General features: G+C 44.3%; 1 protein-coding gene across 4 annotated transcripts; it reads right to left on the bottom strand.

The window, feature by feature from the left end:
* Window positions 1-1,240: 1,240 nt before the first annotated feature.
* LOC108918122 (protein Z-dependent protease inhibitor-like) lies at window positions 1,241-17,440 on the bottom strand. 4 transcript variants are annotated; one of them, XM_018725138.2, is made up of 5 exons: window positions 17,304-17,440; window positions 6,041-6,660; window positions 2,913-3,186; window positions 2,208-2,355; window positions 1,241-1,848 (listed from the first exon to the last, which is right to left on the bottom strand). In XM_018725138.2, exons 2-5 carry the CDS (start codon window positions 6,627-6,629, stop codon window positions 1,657-1,659), a joined length of 1,203 nt encoding a protein of 400 aa, XP_018580654.2. In that variant the 5' UTR covers window positions 6,630-6,660; window positions 17,304-17,440; the 3' UTR covers window positions 1,241-1,656. The 4 variants fall into 4 exon arrangements, with proteins under 4 accessions (XP_018580654.2, XP_018580655.2, XP_018580656.2 ...); XM_018725139.2 differs by lacking the exon at window positions 17,304-17,440 and adding an exon at window positions 17,131-17,149; XM_018725140.2 differs by lacking the exon at window positions 17,304-17,440 and adding an exon at window positions 15,132-15,682.
* Window positions 17,441-21,113: the final 3,673 nt, after the last annotated feature.

Below are 21,113 nucleotides of genomic sequence, written 5' to 3'. Positions count from 1 at the left end.
CACAAATGCAAATACTGCTTTCTCGTGGCTTTATAAAGAAAGATGTGTTTTTGATTATACTGTAATTATTTAATTTTTCATTTAATTAAAGTACAATTTAAAGCATGGTATTATTACGATTATTGTCCACAACTTTCTGATACTCGAACTTAAATGGCTCTTGTTATTAAATACTGGTGCTGTAGCAGGCTTTATGGTCAAAGTTCTTAACATGTTCTAGACCATGGATTTTAGGAGTTTAATGAAAGCTAAGCACACACAGAGTAGCAAACTAAAGGACCTGACCTTACCACAAGCATATCACAAGAGGATATGTTCATCTAAAAAAAGTAAATTCGTAATTTTTTTCTTTTTTCAATATTGATAAGTACTTGTTTAATGCAGGGTCGCAGTGGTCTAGAGCGTATCCCAGGGGCATAGGTTATTGGGCTGTAATGGAAAATCCATCTAGTGCAGGGTCATCACAGACACTCATTCCTTCACACATAGATAGTAAGGATGACAAGAAAAATACCATTTTGTAGTGCACACCAATTTACATAAATGGCGACATCCTGGTATATTTAATAAGACAAATGTACCTGTTTCACTGGTTTTGGTGGGCACACTGGGCAACTCCATTTCCCTAACTGACAGATCTGTACTCTTAGGAAATAAAGACCAGTTCAAATGCCAATTGCTTATGGCTGTATTTGGAGTTTTCCTGGCATAGTTAGAAATGTGACCAAAAAGCTAACATTGAATGGACCCAAATATTGTGTGATACATAACCTGAATTGATTAAGCTAAGTCCCCAGATTCCTATTTTAAATGGATAAAATGTAAAATTCTTATAATTAAATATTGCTTGTCCCATTCAGGGTGTGCCCCTCTCACCCCTTCAGCCTTGCACCCAATGTCTCAGGGATAGGCTCCAGCTCCCCGCAACCCTGCTTGGGACGAGCGGTTGTTGAAATTGGTTGGTTGGGTTGGTAAAAATTGCTATTATTTTTGTGTAGATGAAAAATGATTTTAGTTTGCTTCTCCAGAACCAGCAGGTTTGGCCGGGTCCTGCTCTCCAGTGGGTCCAGGCTTCAAGCCCTGCTTGGGGTGCCGTGCAACGAACTGGCATCCTGCCCTGGATGTGTCCTCTCCCCCTCCAGCCCTGCTGCTGAGCTAGGTTCCGGTTCACCACAACCCCGCTCGGGCCAAGCGGCTTTAGCCAGTGTGTGGTGACTGATTGATTAATGGAAGTAACACAACATGCATTTCATCTTTTTATTTCTAATTTATAGGTCAGGACAGCTATATCAGCCATTTTACAGTCATACCAGGTTTAAAATTTCTTTTCTGAATGAAACATCTCAGGTGCAATCTATGTGATCTACTTCAACCAAAAGTTATAAACATTGATCTTCACACACGAGTAAAGCTGTTCTGGCTTTCGAATGTCAATAAATCTTTCTAATTTCATTTCAGCTTTAGCATAATGAATGGACTCTTGCATTTTCCTTGTTAATAACTTCCTCTCTTCAGTCTAAGAAAACCAAAGCAAGAAGGTTTATGGGAGGCAGCACAAAGTATATAGGATTTTATGTTTGGTTCAGCTGAAACAAAACCAGTAGCATGAGATCTTGCGTGAGAAGCATGCTTGCTGTGTATAGTACTCTCTCCTGGTCAATTCTTGGTGGGGTCAATCACTCGTCCCATAAATAACAGACTGTTGGTGACCTCATGGTAGATGAGGAAAAGGAACGGCCTGTTGATGGTCAGGCGGGGAGGCATGGAAACCTCGGTGATGCTGCTCGCCATCGTTGCAGAATTCGATAAACCTTTCTCGTCAGCTTCGATCCCACCTTTGAGAAGCACCTAAAACGATGGATCACAGAATTAGTGTCAAGGTCTTTGCTCTTTTTTCAAACCGGTTTATACTAGTTGCTCCCAGATGTTTCACTAATTGCTGTTTTTGTAAAACACATCCTTGCTCTAACTTCTTCAAACTGTAAAGCTTATTGGTAACACTGACTGTGACACTTGAATGAAAAACACCAAAACAGCCCTCCTAGATGATTAGGCTGAGTTACAAAACAAGATTCAGATCTCACATGTCAGTTTACTAAAGTTACATGGCTATAAATGTAATCTAAGAGAGACCACTACCATTATTTGGTCATGAATTAACTTTCATAAGGAAGATTCGGTGTTTAAGTACAGCAGCAGTGACCCACCTGAGACACCTTCAGTCTTGCCTCTTTGCTGAGCGCAGAGAGATCGGCTTTGTTCTCAAAAATATCAACAATGCCAAGGTCAGGAAGGATCTTCTGCATGGAGTAGCTCCGCTCGAGCTTGAACCTTGGCAGCTGCACTTCCAATTTGCTGGGAAACAAGTACAAGCCATGAAAAATTGAGATGAATCAGACTGCAAACTATTTTTTAAAGGTGTTTAAGCATGCATATGGCTATATAAATGTTCAGTTTAGTTACCACCTGTTTTGTCAGTCCAACATACAAAACAACACTAACATCTATCTGATACTTTTTTCCAAAGTGATTTACATTATTAATCTACCTATAATTATTTACCTGTTTATATAGCTGGGTAACATTTTTTTTTTACTGGGAGGGAAAGGGCCTTGCTGAAGGATAATACAGCCAAACATGAGATTTCAACCTGCAACCTTTGGGGCTAAAGAAAGAAGCTATAACCATTACGCTACCAGGTGTCCCAGCTTATACAAATCTATATTATACAATAATAAATAATAATAGATAAGATTTTCTGACATATTTACCAATATATCAATACATGCTGGTTTCACTGAAGATGGATTGCATTCTGCAAAATAACTCTGTGTGTGTGTGTGTGTGTGTGTGTGTGTGTGTGTGTGTGTGTGAGAGAGAGAGAGAGAGAGAGAGAATGTAGGGACATTTACGTTTTCTTGAGCTGTTTCACCCAGCCACGGAAGCGCTCGGGAGTTAGTTCCTCATCAATAGCAGTGTAGTCAACATCCTTGTCTGGCAAGAGGACCAACATGGCTACCTTGCCCTGACATGGCAGCTTCAGTACCCCCAGTTTCAGGGAGCGGTCATAGGCTAAGTAGTACTTGTCTGCTCGGAACATCATCGGCACCTGGGCAATGTTATACTTGTTCACATAAAAGCGTTCCTCCTGCGTGAAACTTGAGTTGAATGGGAGGTCCCATTTCACTAAGAGAAAAAAAAAGACAACATTTCAGCTTAGACCAAAATAACATTATACATATTTTAACACAACTCAATAAGCAACACAAAGATGATAAAACCACAAGTAATGGAATCGCATATAACAGACACTGAAAAAAATACCTACACTATATCCTCAATTAAATGCCCTAACTGGTAGGAGTGGGTGTCTAACATTGATGAATGCCTGTTAAATCCAAATGCTTGTAAAATAACGTCTATATGAACACAGAGGTCCGTTAAATAGTATTTTGAAGCACATTAATAAATACATATAATAAATTACATATGGATATATACGTCTTTTTCTGTTTTCAAATCCTGACTAAAGACTTACATGTTCACTCAGGCATTCCACCTCAAAATGTAATTCCACCTTCTGTGGTTGTTTTTTATCACCTTTATAAAAATGCATATTAAATTTACTTAAGTAACAAAATACTAACTCTGTTCTATCTTATTGTTGAGCACTACCTCGCTACATAAGACCTGAGGAGGCCAGCCAGTGGTGACAGATGAATCCCGTACTGACAGAGGATGATGTCCATCTGCCATGACGAACGAGACGTTCCGTGCTCAGCTGGGGATCCAAGATGCCGTTTAGCAACATAATCATTATTACTTGTTACACACTGGCTTACAATTGTTACTTTCCAGAATGCCCAGGAGGGGTGGGCAACCACTGCCCCATGGACCCCCAGAGGTTTTTTTCTCCCTCAGCCTTCAGTTGGGAGTTTTTGTTTCTTTCCCCAGTGGCGCAGTAGGCATACTTATAGCTCTATAAAAAGTACTTCATTGTGGTAGCATTAGTTGACTGTCTTCCTTGTTTGTATCTGTTTTTCTTGCCTTATGCCTGTGTTAAAGTGCTCTGTGTCACTGCGTGAGAAGAGCGCTCTATAAAAATAAATTGAATTGAATATATATATATATATTTACACAATGTTTCAACAAAATTTTTCAACCGGTGTCCTGCAGGGCTCGGTACTGGGTCCTCTGCTCGTCTCGATCTACACCTCCTCCCTCGGCCCTGACATTGCCTCCCATGGATTCAAATACAACTGCTACGCTGATGATACCCAGCTTTCCACCTGGACCGTCAGACATTTCCACGCGCATTGCTGTCTGCCTGTCAGTCATCTCTGCCTGGATGTGTGATCACCACCTGCAACTCAACCTCTCCAAAACAGAGATCCTACACCTCCCAGCAGGCCTGTCTTCCTGTCATGATCTCTTGATCAAACTGGACAACTCACTCATTTTGCCTACCTCCTCGGCTAAGAGTCTGGGTGTGGTGGTTGACTCAAATCTATCTTTCTCTCAGCACATCGAAGCCACAACTTGGACCTGCAGATACATCCAGCATAACATCCGCAGGATCCGTCTTTACCTCACAACAGACTCTGCCCAACTACTTGTCTAGGCCATGGTGACATCCTGTTTGGACTACTGCAACTCTCTCATCTGGCCTTCCTGCTACTGCCATCAAACCTCTACAGCTGATACGGAACGCTGCTGCCTGAGTTGTGTTTGACTTGCCGAAGCGTTCGCATGTATCTCCCCTACTCGCTTCTCTGCACTGGCTTTCCATAGCTGCCCGGATCAGATTTAAGACCCTGGTTATGGCCTACAAATGCATCAATAGAACTGCTCCCAGCTATCTACAAGACTTGATAATTTGCTACATGCCAACCAGACTGCTACGCTCTTCCACATCTGCCCGCTTGGTGGTCCCACGCATGAAAGATAAAGCATGGACGTTCTCAGTTCTGGCTCCGTTGTGGTGGGACAACCTACCCCTCTCACTCAGGACTGCTGAATCTCTGTCCACATTCAAAAAGGGTCTTAAAACTCATCTTTTCCGGACTCACTTTACCCATGACCTCTTATGTTCATGTAAGACATAATTGTTCACAATCATGGTTGGATCAACCCTTTACAGAGCCACTCCTGCAATGTAACGTAAATGTTTTTATGGATCTCAAAAAAAAAAAACAAAACTCCTAGGAAGGCAATTAAGAATTGGCGATATTTTGGTAAAGTTTTATGCAGCTACTTGTGTGATGAACATCAGTGCATATGGTGAAGGAAAGAAATTAACTACTTAAGAGTCACACATCTGCAGCTATGTCTCTTTCTCCTAAGGTAATGCACAAACTGTATTTTCTATGAGATGTATGTCGCTTTGGAGAAAAGCATCTACAAAATGAATAAATGTAAGTGTAATAAAGGTACACAAATTATATGTAATGATATTACATATCACACATTAGAAAATAATACAATAACAATGAATTACACACCCGCAATAAAAGAAACTAAATATTATGTGGTCTACTCAGAAGAGAACAGGGGATGTGGTGGTGCAGTGGGTTTGACTGGGTCCTGCTCTTTGGTGGGTCTGGGGTTCAAGTCCTGCTTGGAGTGCTTGGCAATGGACTGGCATCCTGTCCTGGGTGTGTCCCCTCCAGCCTTATGCCCTGTGTTGCTGGGTTAGGCTCTGGCTCCCCATGACCCCGCATGGGACAAGTGGTTTCAGCCTGTGTGTGTGTCTGTACTCAGAAGAGGAATTGTTACATATGAATAATAATCTCCCTGACAGCAAAGCACTTGAAGTGAGAGTAAAATGGCTGAATTTCAGGATCAAGTGATGAGACAAGGAACACAATCATGTCATCAAGATAGGACTCTAAATCAGACAGCTTGATTTTGCTACTACAGGGAAGTACTGAAAATAAAATTTGTCAGTGAAATACCAAATGTTATATATTGCTGTTGTATTATATTTCCTCATTTGGCTTCTAAGACACGTAGACAACATATAAAGTTTTAAGAGCTCTACCTTGAAAGAAGATGGTGTTGATGAGCATCAGCTGGGTTTCGGGATCAATATTACCAACATCAGAAGCTACTTTGCCTCTAGTCTGCGTCCTGATGTATTGGTTTATAGTGAATTTGCTGGCCTCGGGATTTGAGAAGTCAACTTCAGGTAAATCTGCCTTGAAGAACTTCTTAAACTGGTCACTGAAGACTTTCTGTACCTCCACCTTCTGGCTGAGGAAGAAAGCAATGGCCCTGTCAGATTGGAAAGCTCCATCTTGGGTAAGGATGTCATCTAGCTTCTGGAAGAGTTCTGGGATTCGGCTGGCCTGACCATCCTGCTCTAGGGATGACAGGGCAAGGCCCTCCAGGAGTTCTGTACGAGTGGTGCTCTGGGTTCCTCCTGACAAAGCCGCCAGGCTCGCTGCTGCAGTTAGTGGTGAAAGGAAGATGTTATCATCACTGGTGCTGGCAATCTTGCGATACAGACTAAAAGCAAAGTCTGTGGTTCTGGCCACCAGCTCCATGTCATCAAGGCTCAGCTCCTGGGCTTGACAGAGGGTAAGAAGTGAGGTGCTTGCTAGAAGAAAGATGACCCTGGTCCTCATCATCTTGGTTCGTTTAATCAGCTTACTGTGAAAGCTGAAAATGGGGTAGAAATAGAGGTGACTTGATTCTTAAAGACAAGTATTCACTTATGTCAATAACTTAGATTTTTGTAATCAATAACAAACATCAGATATGATCCACAATTAATTTTGAAAAATTTTTATAGAAAAAGTGGTGGAGGCCAGGAGCAAACCACATAGCATATAATAGGGAACTTGCTGGATAGGGATGAACAGATGGATGCATGGGTGGATCACGCCTTCCAACAGCTGAGCTGCATGAGACCAGCACCACCATGTGCTCTTCTGTGACTTATTTGTCAGTAATTTCGGCCCAGTTTGAACTGTCCAAACCATGTCAATTTGTTCAATAAGTGTGAATTAATTGCACTGTTTTAACTGATTCCTTTTGTGTTTACCATTCTGTTTTGTTTTTTGGATCAAAAGCTAAATCAATACATAAAGTATTGTAACGACCCATGTTATTGGGGAGTGTTATGTTTGAGGAGGAAAATGGGTTTATTGTAAATAGTTGAACTGTGGATAAAATGTAAATTAAGTGTTTAACAGCTATAGTGACTCACGGGAATATAAGGAGGTGAATGTGTTGGGCTGGGAAGGCTGTCTTGAGGTGCAGGTCCTTGAGGAAAAGGGGTCCTGGGACCAAGAGCATTATTTCTTTGTGTTCATGCTGATACCTCTCACTGTGTGCCAATGCTCCAATAAATGTCTGTAATGAATGCTGTCTGTGTGTCCTTCTTTGCCCCATTCAAACCCAGAGCACAGCGCGCTACAGTATTATAGGTGTGTTTTGTTAAGGGGGGTGTGGTGGCGCAGCTAGCTTGGCTAGGTCCTGCTCTTTTGTGGGTCTGGGGTTTGAGTCCTGCTTGGGGTGCCTTGTGACGGACTGGCATCCCACCCTGGGTGTGTCCCCTCCCTCTCCAGCCTGGTGCCCTGTGTGGCCAAGTTAGGCTCTGGTTCACATGACCCCGGCTGGGACAAGACGTTTCAGCCTGTGTGTGTGTTTTGTTAAGTGTTCAGTATATAATACATATAAATGAGCTGAACAAGTGCTTGTAGACAGCCATACAAATTTATACAGTAATTAATGAAGGGAAACTGCCTTGTTATATCATTTTATGATAACTAATGTTAATTGTTGCAGTAACTGTACATTTTGATGAAGTTATTGCTATTGTAGCTGGCACGCCCAGTGTTGACACAGATATTGACGTATATTACTGTAATGTCAAAATATGCACATAAAGGTGTTAATCTCAAGTCCAGAGTGGATATACTGTACAAGTGCACAGTGTAAATTAGGAAATTAAGTTCAGATGTCATACAAGGGACATGAAACAGAGACGCACAAATATCTGAGTGGATCAGAACTAGCACACACAAGTGTTGTCACATCTGATGGTAATGCGGACACAGATGTGCGTTGTCATTTTTCCAAAAACAGACGAAAAGTGTGATATTCTCAAAAGTAGAGTGAATATACAGTATATGTGTAATGTACAATGTAAGAAGGGAAATGGCAACATGATAGAGAAACACTGAGCGAAGGAATGCATGAGTATTCTCGTAAGGGAACTAGTACTCAGAAATGTGACAGACAGGGCTGGGACAAGAGCACGGAGGAATGACACAGACAGGACCGTAGATTTTGGACTGAAACAAAAACAAACTGTGAATGGGACTCTGTAAGCAAATGAGTAAACATGAAACGAGAACTGCTATGAGATCACTAGGGAATGCAATAAAGAACTGGTCAAGAATTTGCACTAGATGTACATAGCATCCACTGTAAGTTGCTTTGGAGAAAAGATTCTGCTAAATACATAAATGTAATGTATATTTCATGCCTTTTACTGGTGTTCATTGAGTTCAAGTATGTTGGTGTGGTGGAGTGGCTTCAAGAGCAACACCCCTTACATTCATCCTGAGTTTGACTCTTAGGGATCATGGCAGTACTCCCTCCTCTAGAAGCATCTCCAGCAGCTCTCTGTCAACGAGGATGACACCCCTTTGTGTGAAGAGCAGGATGGTCTGGATGTACCTTGTGAAAGTCCTCTATGAGACTGGGGTCTAAGATGCCACCTGCAGGGACCCAGGATTGCTCTTCCTGGCCATAACCCTCCTAGTCCACCAGGTACATTCAACCCCCACATTGTCAGGAGTCCATAAGAGCCTTGCCTAAATAAGCCAGGATGCCACCCACCTCAAGGGGTGGTGCAGGGACAACAGGAGACTGATTCTGTAACTGCAAGGTGGAATAGGGTTTGAGCTAATGTGGGGAAAATCCTATAATGGCTGGGTAACTGTATGTGACCAGGTTAATTCCTTTCAAGATCGTGAAGGGTCCTGTGTACTCTGGAAACTCTTTGAGGGTAGGTGAAGTTTAATATTCCCAGTGGACAGCCAAACTCTCTGTCCTGGGTGGTACAGAACTGTTTATAAGCACATGTCTTGTGGGTGTGTGAGACAGCTGGAAAGGATGCTCTCTATCGTCCCTCTGTAGAAGGTGGTGAGGATGGGAAGGGGGAATTTGGCTCTCTTCAGCCTCTGTAGTAAGTGAAGGCGCTGCTGGGCCTTCTTAGTTAGGCAGGTGGTATTGAGAGTCCAGGAGAGGTCCTCCATAATGTGCACACCAAGAAACTTGGAGCTTTTGACTCTCTCCACAGTTGTTCAGTTGATGTGCAGTGCTGAGTGCTCTACTCAGGTCCTCTGGAAGTCAACAAACATCTCTTTAGTCTTAACAACATTAAAAGATAGATTGTTGTCCCTACACCATTCTGTGAGCTGGTCCACCTCCTTCCTGTATGCTGACTCATCACTGTTGCTGATGAGGCCCACAACTGTAGTGTCATCACTAAACTTGATGACATGATTTGAACTGTACTTTGCAACACAGTCATGAGTCAGCAAGGTAAACAACAGTGGACTGAGCATACAGCCCTGGGGAGCAGCAGTGTTCACTCCTCTTTCACTACTTGGATGGCCCACCTGATTGGGGTAACGAAATGTATGTCAGGAAGTACGGGCTGTGCAGGTTGCAAACTTGGGAACACCTTGTACAACCAGGAAAAAGCATCCGCTTTGCCATTTTTAGACCCTGGATGACATGTTACTGTGAAGTTAAATCAGGTAAAAAAACAAGGCTCATTGTGCCTGCCTGGAATTTTACCTGTTTACTTTCTGCAGGTACTCCAGAGTGCAGTGGCCAATCTAAACTATAAAAGGGTGAGTACTGCCCACTGACCTGTACCGCCATTCCTCCAAGGCAAGTTGAATTGCTAATACTTCCCTATTTCTTACATCATAATTGCTTTCTGTGGGAGGGGCTCCTTGTATCTGTGATAATACCGCACCCACACCAAGTTCTGATGCATTTAATTGCATTGCAGGTCCCGCAAAAGGCAATGAAAGGCAATCTGGAAGCCTTAGAATGAGGGCTATGGTGAAATATTCCTTAAGTCCCTGAATGGTTTGTAAAGTTTTTAGGTTCCAACTAAGATATGTTGTTACACCATGAATCACATGAAATAGCAGTGCAAAACAGATAACAATACTGCTAACACCTTTGATGAAACACTGATAGAAATTAGCAAAAACCTCTGGATTTCCTTCCTTGCTTTAGGCCGAGTCAAAGAAACCATGTCTGATGTTATCACGCAAAACCGGGGACGCGGGAACGGCTGGACCCAAGTGCAGGATTGTTTGTCAGGAACCAAGGGAAGGCAAGTTCTTGTCGGGGACGGGCAAAGAGTCAGGCGATCAGCGGTAAGAGTGGGAGTGAGGATCCATGGATGTAGTCAGGAGACGAGACGTATGGTCAGAAGCTGGGAAACGAAGAACAGGAGCTAGGAACAAAGGAGAATGGGACATAGGTGCAAAAGGGACGGCTGTCTCAGTGAAATTCTGCGAGCGTGAAGGGGCTGAGGAAGGTCTTTTAAACGAGAGTGCTTTGATTTTCATCTGGTGCTTGATCTGCGTCACGTGCTATAGACTGTGATGCAGGCGTGGATGTGACAGTACCCCTCTCCATATGGGCGGTTTCAGAAGCCTGCGATGCCTGGAAGGGGGCCAGCCTCTGGGACAGGGTGCCGGTTTATCCAGATGGTCCCGATAGAAGTCAGTGATGAGGGGCGGATTGACGATATTGCAAACCAACACCCAGCTGCACTCTTCAGGGCAGTGCCTCTCCCAGTCCACAAGGTAGTACAGACCCCTGCACCGGCGCTTGGAATCCAGGAGGGTGCGGACAGTGTAGGCTGCTTCCCCATCCTCCTCCACTGGAGGGGGCGTCAGGCCTCCCCGGGTGGCTTGGAGCAGGAAGGTACTGTAGGGTTTGAGAAGGGAGACATGAAAAGTGGAGCAGATGCGAAAGTGAGGAGGCAAGTGTAACAGGTAGGTGACTGGGGTGATTCGTCAAAGGATTTTGTAGGAACCTATGAACCAGGGGCTGAGTTTCTTGGGGGGCAGCTAAAGACAGATGTCCCTGGTGGACAGCCACACCCGTTGCCCAGGTTGGAAGACCAAGGTGCGGTGGTGTTGGTTAGCCTGTTGTTTGTATCGGTGAACGCTTTGGTGAGGATGTTCCTGCACTGCCCGTCAAGCCGCCTCGCTGTTCTGGAACCAGGAATCCACAGCGGGGACGTCAGAGGAACCAGGGTACCAAGGCAACAGGGGAGACTGGTACCTGAGGATGCACTGGAAAGGGGACAGGCCTGTGGAGGAATGTGACAGGGAGTTATGGGCATATTTGGCCCAGGGCAGGAAACGTGACCACTGGTCCTGGTCTTGTCTGCAGTAGCTTCTGAGGAAGCAGCCAAGGTCTTGGTTTAGTCGTTCTACTTGTCCGTTAGCCTGGGGATGGTATCCAGAAGTAAGGCTAGCGGAAACTCTAAGTCTCTGCCAGAATGCTCTCCATATCCTGGACATAAACTGAGGACCTTGGTCAGAGACGATGTCCTCTGGTAACTTGAAGGTCCAGAACACGTTCTGGAAGTGAAGCTCGGCTGTGGCCAGGGCAGCAGGGAGTAGGGGCAAAGGAAGCAGATGACAGGACTTCAAAAACCAGTCCAACACCACTAAGATCACCATGTTACAGGCTAGTCTTGGGTGCTTTAGGGGTTGGGTCCTTGTCATACAGCCGGGACAGAGCGTCAGCCTTGGTGTTCTTCGAGCCAAGGTGATATGAGACAGTGAGCTAGAACCAGGTAAAGAAAAAAGCCCAGCGGGCTTGTCGAGGATGGAGACAACGGGCTGTCCTCAGGTACTCCAGGTTTTGGTGGGCCGTAAGGACCAAGAATGGGTGAGTAGCGCACGTACAGTAACAATTCCCTCTTACCGATGTCGTAATTGTGCTTCGCGGGCAACAGCTTATGTGAAAAATATGCACACGGGTGGAGCCTGGCTGGGGTTCCCTGTATCTGCGACAAAACTGCCCCGACACCCACAGTCGAGGCATCCACCTTGACAACAAAAGGTAGTGATGGATTAGGGTGCTTAAGGATCGGGGCAGTTGTAAAACGTTGCTTGATATCCTGAAATGCCTCAAGGGCTTCTGGCTGCCAGGTGAGCTGGGACCCTTTATCTATGAGGAGACGGGAGCATCAAGGCTACTGAAACCGTGAATAAACCGGCAGTAAAGGTTCGCAAACCCCAAAAACTGTTGTAGAGCCTTCACGGAGGTCGGATGGGGCCAATCAAGCACTGCGTGGACCTTAATCGGGTCCACTGCCACCCCATCTGGGTCAAGGATGAATCCCAGGAAAGACACATGCTCCTGGTGAAACAGGCATTTTTCACTCTTAACAAAGAGGCCATTTTCTAATAAGCGGCCGACCACCTGTCTCATGTGTGTCATGTGGTCATAGAATGCAAGAACACCAGGATGTCTTTGAGGTACACAAGTACACACTTATTCACCGAATTCCCCAGCACGTGATTTACGAAGGCCTGGAATACAGAAAGAGCGTTAGCTAGCCTGAAAGGCATAACCAGGTATTCATAGCGGCCTAGGGCGGTACTAAACGCTGTTTCTTATTCATCCCACTCTCTTATACAGATTACATTATGCGCACTGCACAGGTCTAATCTGGTAAAGACCCATGCACCGTGGACCTGTTCTAGCGCGGCCATGATTAATGGCAAGGGATGAGGGTATTTCACAGTGATCTCGTTGAGACCTCTGTAGTCAATACAGGGGCACAGACCATTGTCCTTTTTCCCCCACAAAGAAAAAACCCGCTGAGGCCAGTGAGGTAGATGGCCTAATAATACCCAAGAACAGGGCCTCTGTCACGTATTCTTCCACGGTCTTCTGTTCGGGTAGGGACAGTGGGTAAACCTGGCCCCTTGGAGGGGAGGTTCCCAGCAGAAGGTCGATAGCACAGTCCCATGGGCAGTGCGGAGGTAGGGCAGACACGTGCGATTTGCTAAAGACCTCTGTGAGGTCCGTGTACTCATCTGGCACATTCAGAGGCTGTGTGGAATCAAGGCTCTTGACCGATGTGGCTCTACAGGGCAGGGGCATGCAAGAGGAGGCGCACCGTTCTCCCTATGATATCAGCTCCTCGGAACTCCAATAGAACACCGGGTCATGTAAGGCCAGCCACATGTACCCCAGAATTACCAGGGTGTCAGGGGAGGTGAGGAGAAAAAAGGAGAGGATCTCCTTATGACACGTCCCTGTCTAAAGCCCAATCTCCTCTGTTCGGGATTCCACCACACCCTTCCTCAGCGGTTGCCCATCGAGTGCACTAACCCGTAACGTAACGTCATAACGTCGCGTGGGAATACTGTGTGACTTTGCAAAAGCGGTGTCTATGAAGCTGCTAGCAGCTCCAGAGTCTATAAACGCATGTGTAACCAACCGATGGGCACTCCCCTCCCATGTCAGGGCTGTGGGAACAGTGAGCTGCTTGACTGACTGGAAGGGGTCACTCACCTTTGACTGTCATTCCGGGGGGGGGGGCTCCTGTGACAGGCCACTCAGGCCAGGTTGCTAGGTAGTGGCTGGCACCACTGCAGTAGAGGCAAAGGTCCTCTCGGAAGCATTTCTGTCTTTCTGTGGAGGTCAGATGTCTTCAACCGACCCGTAAGGGCGCTAGGGGTCTCCCTTGTGGCCGGCTGGGGGTATAGCGAATGCTCATGGGCCAGGTTGTCCAGGGTGAATGCCTGCTGTGTGAGTTGGTCCAGAATCTGGTCTTTCCCTCATAAGGCAAGCTGAGGATTCGCTGATGGAGCAAGGGTGACCTCTGGTGGCGATCCAGGGTATGCTAGTGAAGCTCACGTCGTCTCAGCTCTTGGTCCTGTTTCCGGACGCAACGAACATTGGAGTGTCTTCAGAGCGCTTTTTAGATGTTTGATCGCTGCTGGATCCATGTTTAAGGTGGAATCTTCTGTCACGTGGAACCGAGTGCAGAATCGTTTGTCAGGAACCAAGGGATCAGGTAAGTTCTCGTTGTCGGGGATGGGCAAAAAGTCGGGTGATCAACGGTCAAAGTGGGTGTGAAGATCCATGAACGTAGTCAGGAGACGAGGCAAATGGTCAGGAGCTAGGAAACGAAGAATAGGAGCTAGGAACGAAGGAGAACAGGACATAGGCGCAAAAGGGACGGTTGTATCAGTGAGATTCCACGAGCGTGAATGGGCTGAGGAGGGTCTTTTAAAGGAGAATTGCCAATGCTCCATTAAACTGCTCAAGGGCAGAGGTGATCAATGGAAAGGACAGTGGATATGTAACAGTAATGGCATTTAAGACCCATCAATGCAAATAATTAATGGAAGACCTCAGACCCCTGTCTTTCTTCGCAATAAAGAAGAAATCAACAGAAGGTGGGGAAGTGGATGGCCGAATAACCCACAGTTCTAGGGCTTTGCCCCATAAACTTACACAGCTTCTTCTTTGAATTTGGAGAGAAGATACACCTTTCTGCTAGGGGGCATGGTGCCTTGTAACAGATCAATTGTGCAATCCCAAGGCAGATGCGGTGGGGGTTCAGATACCTGAAACATGCTGAACACTTTTGTTCAGTTCAGATATTCTACAGGAAATTGCAAGGACAAACATGTGTTAGGACTTTCCACCACAGTGGCAATATATGGGAAGGTTAGGCATCTTTGAGAACACTGTTTTACCCAAGAGAGCAACTTATTCCTAGATAGCCCAGGATCATGAGCAATCAACCAGGGGTAGCCTATATCATGGTGTTTTAAGGGGACTGAATCAGACAGAATCTGATGGTTTCTGTATGAAATGCTCCCACCTGGAGAGAAATGGGCACTATCTACATGTCAACAATTCCAGATCCAATAGGTGCTCACTCCAGAGAACTAATCGTTAAACTCTGTTCCATGGTTACAAAGGGAACCACCCAGATGAAATTCCCTGTGGGGCTGGAGTCTACAACAGTTTTGGTTTCTTCTTTTGGTTCTATCTATGAGTCTGACTAGTAAAACAAACAGGGAGGCAGAGATGGTTATGCTACTCACCAGTATAAGTGCTGCTGCAGATTCCTGGGTGGACGTATAGGACATGAAGTGAGGAAGTGTTGGGGAAAACTACGATACCTCCTGTAACCGGCGTCATCTCTCCCTCAGGGTCAGATGCCCGTCTTTGTTCTACACTGTCTCACTTTCATGTTGAGATGCAGGTTTCTGAGCTATTGTTGGCTTCCCCTCTACTGTCCTGAGAGTTGCTTCCAAACACAATTCTAATTGGGGTGGACTGAGTGCAGTGCCCAGGGTTCCATGTCGAAGAAGTGGCCTTATCATTGCCATTGATTTACTGAGATGAAGTTTCTGATGTTGGCCGCCTATTTGGTCTCTGTTGCAAGCCACCGCCTCCTGGAGTTGCTTTAACACAGATGACCTCATTGTTGTAAGATGAATTCTTCTGTCACATCCAGTGGTGAAATGAACAAGGACATGTAATACTGTAACATCCAAATAAAGGGTGATAATCTCAAGAGCAGAGTGGATATACAAGTGTACAGTGCAAAGTAGGAAATGAAGTGCAGAAATGGGGGGCGTGGCGGCGGGTGGGTCTGGGGTTGGAACCCTGCTTGGGGTGCCTTGCGCCAGACTGGCATCCCGTCCTGGGTGTGTTCCCTCCTTCTTTTTTCCTTGCGCCCTGTGTTTCCAGGTAGGCTCTGGCTCGCTGCGACCCCGCTCGGGACAAGTGGTTGTTGAAAATGACAGTGCAGAAGTGACATGAAGTGCTCAGAAAAAAGGGACACACAGGAATGTTCTCACAAAGACCATAAGTAGAACAGAACAGGTACACAGAAGAATGACAGATGTGGCTGGGACAGAGAACCAGGGTAGGAGCACAGAGGACTGGTGCAGACAAGACGGGAACTCAGGACTAGAACAGAAGTACACTGTGAATGGGACTTTGGAAACAGGTGAGTAAACAAGGATTGCTACATTATCACAGGCAAAAGCAGTAGAGACCTGATCAAGAATGTGCAACTAGATGTTTGTCCTTCACTCATTTTATAGTGCTGGGGATCAGGCATTTATTGAGTTTAGGTGTGCTGATGTCCGTATGGGACAAGCAGTTCAGGCAATGTGTGTGCTGATGTGGTTGCATGGACCTCGAGTGGTGCCCCCTGTGTTCATCCTTAATATTGGTCTCAAATATTATGACAGTAGAATTTAAGGGGGTCAATCTGGGGGCACAGAAACACATTTTCCCCATTGAAACAAGAGGTAATTACATATTTGTTAATTACATGTTTTATGAGAATTTGCTTTGTGAAGGATTTTTAACAAAAGAATTATCTTTGTGGGGTGGGGGAAAACTGTTACACCACTACTGTTATCTTGCTTCTACCTAAAGATGCAGTGAGTAAATGTGGCAAATTACTGGTTTTTCATTTCTCATCTATGTGATTTACTCCTTATAAATGGTATAAAGCAAACATTTACATTTATTTATTTAGCAGATGCTTGCAAACGCAGAAAATTGTCCAAATATTTAGTTTTAACGGGGATGTTTCTAGAAATGCTAATGTAGCTTTCTGTTTATACTTTCAACATTTAACATATTTCCATGCCTTGTTATTGTTACAGTAATATTTTATCAAATTTCATCATCAAGACAGTAGATTATTAAATGGAGACATAACTATCCACGTATTATACGAAATATGTACAAATATAGATTATGTAAGATTGTGTCTTCTAACAAGCTGCACAAACATCTACATAAATGAGCCACGCTCTTAATTTACTCATTTCTGGGTATAGCTGGTGCTAGCAGTTGAAATCATTTAAATATCACATTTCTCAGGTTTTGCTGTGTTTTGTGGTTTTTCGAGGCAGCCTCTTTATTTAATTAGGCTTACAAAATACCTCCGTAAAATTTAAATGTCAGTGAGAATATGAAAAGTTACCAAATTACTAATATTTTAAGCATTCAACAAATACTTAGGATGATGATAAGGATCTACGTTATACAAGACAAATAATCATCACATTCACCTACACGGAGCTGAACTGACGATTGCGCAGCATCAGACAAAACAGAAAACTGCATTTTAAAAAGGCGGCAAAGTCTTTCTTGTATATCTTAGTTACGTTCTATTATATTTACGGTTATACATATCTGGCTAAATTGCGTATTTTATATTCTCGACAAACAGCAAAAATATGACTTACGGTTTCACAGGCAATACAGTAATGCCTGAAAGAAGTATTTCGTCATGCAACGTGACGGGAGACTGACCAATCAGAAAAGAGAGCTGCTTATAGCAACTTCTAGCGCAATAAAACAAAAAAAAAATAAAGGCTCTATTTGTGTAATCAGTTCGATAATATAACTTGAAATACTGCATCTCCAAGAGTATATCCAAAGCAATGTTACGAATTAAGCAATGTTTGTTCAGGTCCGCTTAAGATTTGGCAAAATATTACCAGAGACCTATTATGTAACAAATGTGTCCGAAATAATAGAATCAAAACGATTTAGAGTACCAGCACTACTGAAGTGTTACACGAGTTTGCCAGATTTGTAGTAAGAAAATCCCCCATCTAAAAAACAGTACAGTTCTAACATTTATTTGTTAAACGTATATTAATTAAATTACACATCTGTAGTGACGTAATTTAGAAAGAAAAAAACCAATCGGTGCTCGTTTTGCTTATTCGCCAAAAATTAGACTGTTGGTAACTCACATACACACACACACACACACACACACACACATATTTTCGGAACCGCTTGTCCCATACGGGGTCGTGGGGAACCGGAGCCTACCCGGTAACACAGGGCGTATAGCCAGAGGGGGAGGGGACACACCCAGGGCGGGACGCCAGTCCGCCGCAAAGCACCCCAAGCGGGACTTTAACATAGCTGACAAAATATTTTTTTTAGGAGCTCAGCTATCATAGTTCCCGTGTGCAACATGGTGATACGCTAACAAAGATACTGGTACACTGATGGGCCAGTACCCTGGTAGTATGTCACACTGACACGTTGTTCACAGAACCGTTCCCATTGACGTGAATAAAAAAATATAAATAGGTAAATAATTTAAAGTAGTTTAGCATACAAACCAATAACTTCAACTGAATAAATATTTATTTTCCGGGTGAATTTAACGTTTTCCTTTAGTAAACGTGGGGATTGATTTTAATTAAAGAAAGATTTCATAAATTCTTAAGACGTAATGCTGGCAAACTGCTTTCGTTTTCGGGGTCATATTTTTTTATTTTTTTGCAACACTAACTATGTTATACATACCTTCAAAACATTCTACTGTAATATTCTGCATTGTGTAGTTTATTATAAAATAAATAAACTTGGAGAGCATGTATGATGTTGTTTTTATTTTGCCGCCATCTTAGCACAGCTCTCCCGCGGACTTTACGACTTCTGGGTAATGTAGTCTTTCACTGCAAGTATTTTACCCACTGCAGCAACTTCCAACGTTTTTCAGAATAACTAGCCAGCTTCACCTTGTCAGCAGTAATGGGTCAAATGTTGAAAGAAGTGAAAGATGCCTTGACATTGCAGGCTCACCACATCAACTGCAGTTTCCCCACAAGATTTTGATTATGTTACTATGTGGGTGGTGCAGCTGAGAGGTCTAGTTGGAGAATTTACCCTTTGTAAAAAGCAAATTGATGATGGCGGTTGGTCACATCTAAATGAGAGGAGACAAAAACTAATGTGTGCCAATGCCCAAAGATGTGCTTGAAGCACACAACATGCTTAGAGAACCTACAAGAAGACTACCAGTCTTCTCAGGTAACTTGTAAATGGACCTGTAATACTATTTGTATCCACAAAAATAATTGCCTTTGCTTCATATTCATTTGATGTTCAGGTAACCTGCTATGAATTCTGAGGATTTTTAAATGTTTTGGGTATGAATTAAAAGCCAAAATGTATAGAAGAAGAACTGTACACTCACATGTACTAACACAAGACATATCCAGTATTTACTGTTGTGTTGAATTTATCGTGTATATTTGAATTTGTCAGGGGGTGTGGTAGCGCAGTAGGTTGGACCACAGTCCTGCTCTCTGGTGGGTCTGGGGTTCGAGTCCCTCTTGGGTGCCTTGCAACGGACTGGCGTCCCGTCCTGGGTGTGTCCCCTCCCTCTCCAGCCTTACGCCCTGTGTTGCCGCGTAGGCTCCGGTTCCCCGCGACCCCGTATGGGACAAGCGGTTCTGAAAATGTGTGTGTAAACAAAGCTAAATCTGTGACAGAAGATATGGGTACAATTCAAAAAGGAGAGTTGAGCCTTGCTCCCTTTGGGGGCCTCAGATCACTGGGGTCAAAGGATGCACTAGTCCAGTAAGTGGAAACTTCTTTTTGGGGTAGACTGAATACCACATGAAAAACAGTCTTCATGTTAGGGATAAATCTCACACATTTTTCAGTTAAACAATACACACACACACACACACACACACTTTCAGAACCGCTTGTCCCATACGGGGTCGTGGGGAACCGGAGCCTAACCCAACAACCCAGGGCATAAGGCTGGAGGGGACACACCCAGGACAGGACGCCAGTCCGTCAACAAGGCACCCCAAGCGGGAATCGAACCCCAGACCCACCAGAGAGCAGGACTGCGGTCCAACCCACTGTGCCACCGCACCCCCAATTAAACAATAATGCCATTTAATAAATCATGGGTAATTACCCAAGGGACAGAACTTTCATTTCTACTTTCATCATTTAAACATTTAAGTGAATGTTTTAATTGCCCTGGATGACCACACTCACCTTACATAGTCATTTCAGGGTGTTCATGTCTGTGGAAGGGTTCAACACCCTTGGACATGTTAAGGAGACAAGTACTTATTGCTGTCAATTTGGAGACAAGTCTGCCAAGAAGTCACTGAAAACAAGTGAGCTACAACAATTTTTAAAGTGAGCCTTTCTGAACCAAGAACTTACGATGACAGGATTATTTGGTTTTGGAAAAACTGCAACTGATGCTGAAGATAAGGTCATGTAAATGAAACATAGATGATCCCAAGACTTACAAATTCATACATCGATCAGCCATGACATTAAAACAACCTGCCTAATATTTTGTGGGTCTGCAACAATCTTTAGGTAGGTAGTGTGTGTCAAAGTAACATCTACATGAATGCCAGGACCCAAGATTTCCCAGAACAACATTGCCCAGAGCATCACACTGCCTCCACCAGCTTGCCTTCTTCCCATAGTGTATCCTGCTGCCATCTCTTCCCCAGGTAAACAACGCGCATAATTTAAAAGAAAACGTGATTGATCAGACCAGGCCATCTTCTTCTATTGCTCTATGATCCGGTTCTGACGCTCACATGCCCATTGTTGGCACTTTTGGTGGTAGACAGGGATCAGCATGGGCACTCTGACCGCTCTGCGGCTATGAAGCAAGCTGTGATGCATTGTGTGTTCTGATACCTTTCTATCATGGCCAGCACTAAGGTTTTCAGCAATTTACTACAGTAGGTCTTCCGTGGGATTGGACCAGAGGGGCTAGCCTTTGTTCCCCCCACACATCAATGAGCCTAGGCGCCAATGACCCTGTCCCCAATTCAACAGTTGTACTTTCTTGGATCACTCTTGGTAGATACTAACCATTGCATAACACCCCACAAGACCTGCTGTTTCAGAGGTGCTCTGAGCTGGTGTTTAGCCCTTACAATTTGGCTTTTATCACAATTGCTCAGATTCTTACACTTGCCCCTTTTCCCTGCTTCCAACATATCAAATTCAAGAAGTGACTGTTCACTTGCTGCCTAATATAATCCCACCCCTTGACAGGTGCCATTGTAACGAGATAATCAATGTTATTCACTTTACCTGTCAGTGGTTTTAATGTTGTGGTTGAATGGTGTACTGATTGTTCAGTGACACAGCTGGCTTTGCACCTTCTTCGATAAGTGCCCTTTCTGTTCGGCTGTACTGCACTTAGCTCAGGGGATGTTCAAATCCTTTAAATAACAGTGTGGTAGAGCATCCAA

Source organism: Scleropages formosus, chromosome 8, assembly GCF_900964775.1.
Source record: "Scleropages formosus chromosome 8, fSclFor1.1, whole genome shotgun sequence".
Classification (NCBI taxonomy): domain Eukaryota; kingdom Metazoa; phylum Chordata; class Actinopteri; order Osteoglossiformes; family Osteoglossidae; genus Scleropages; species Scleropages formosus.
Note: the sequence above shows the minus strand (reverse complement) of the source record. Positions and strands in the feature narration are given on the sequence as shown.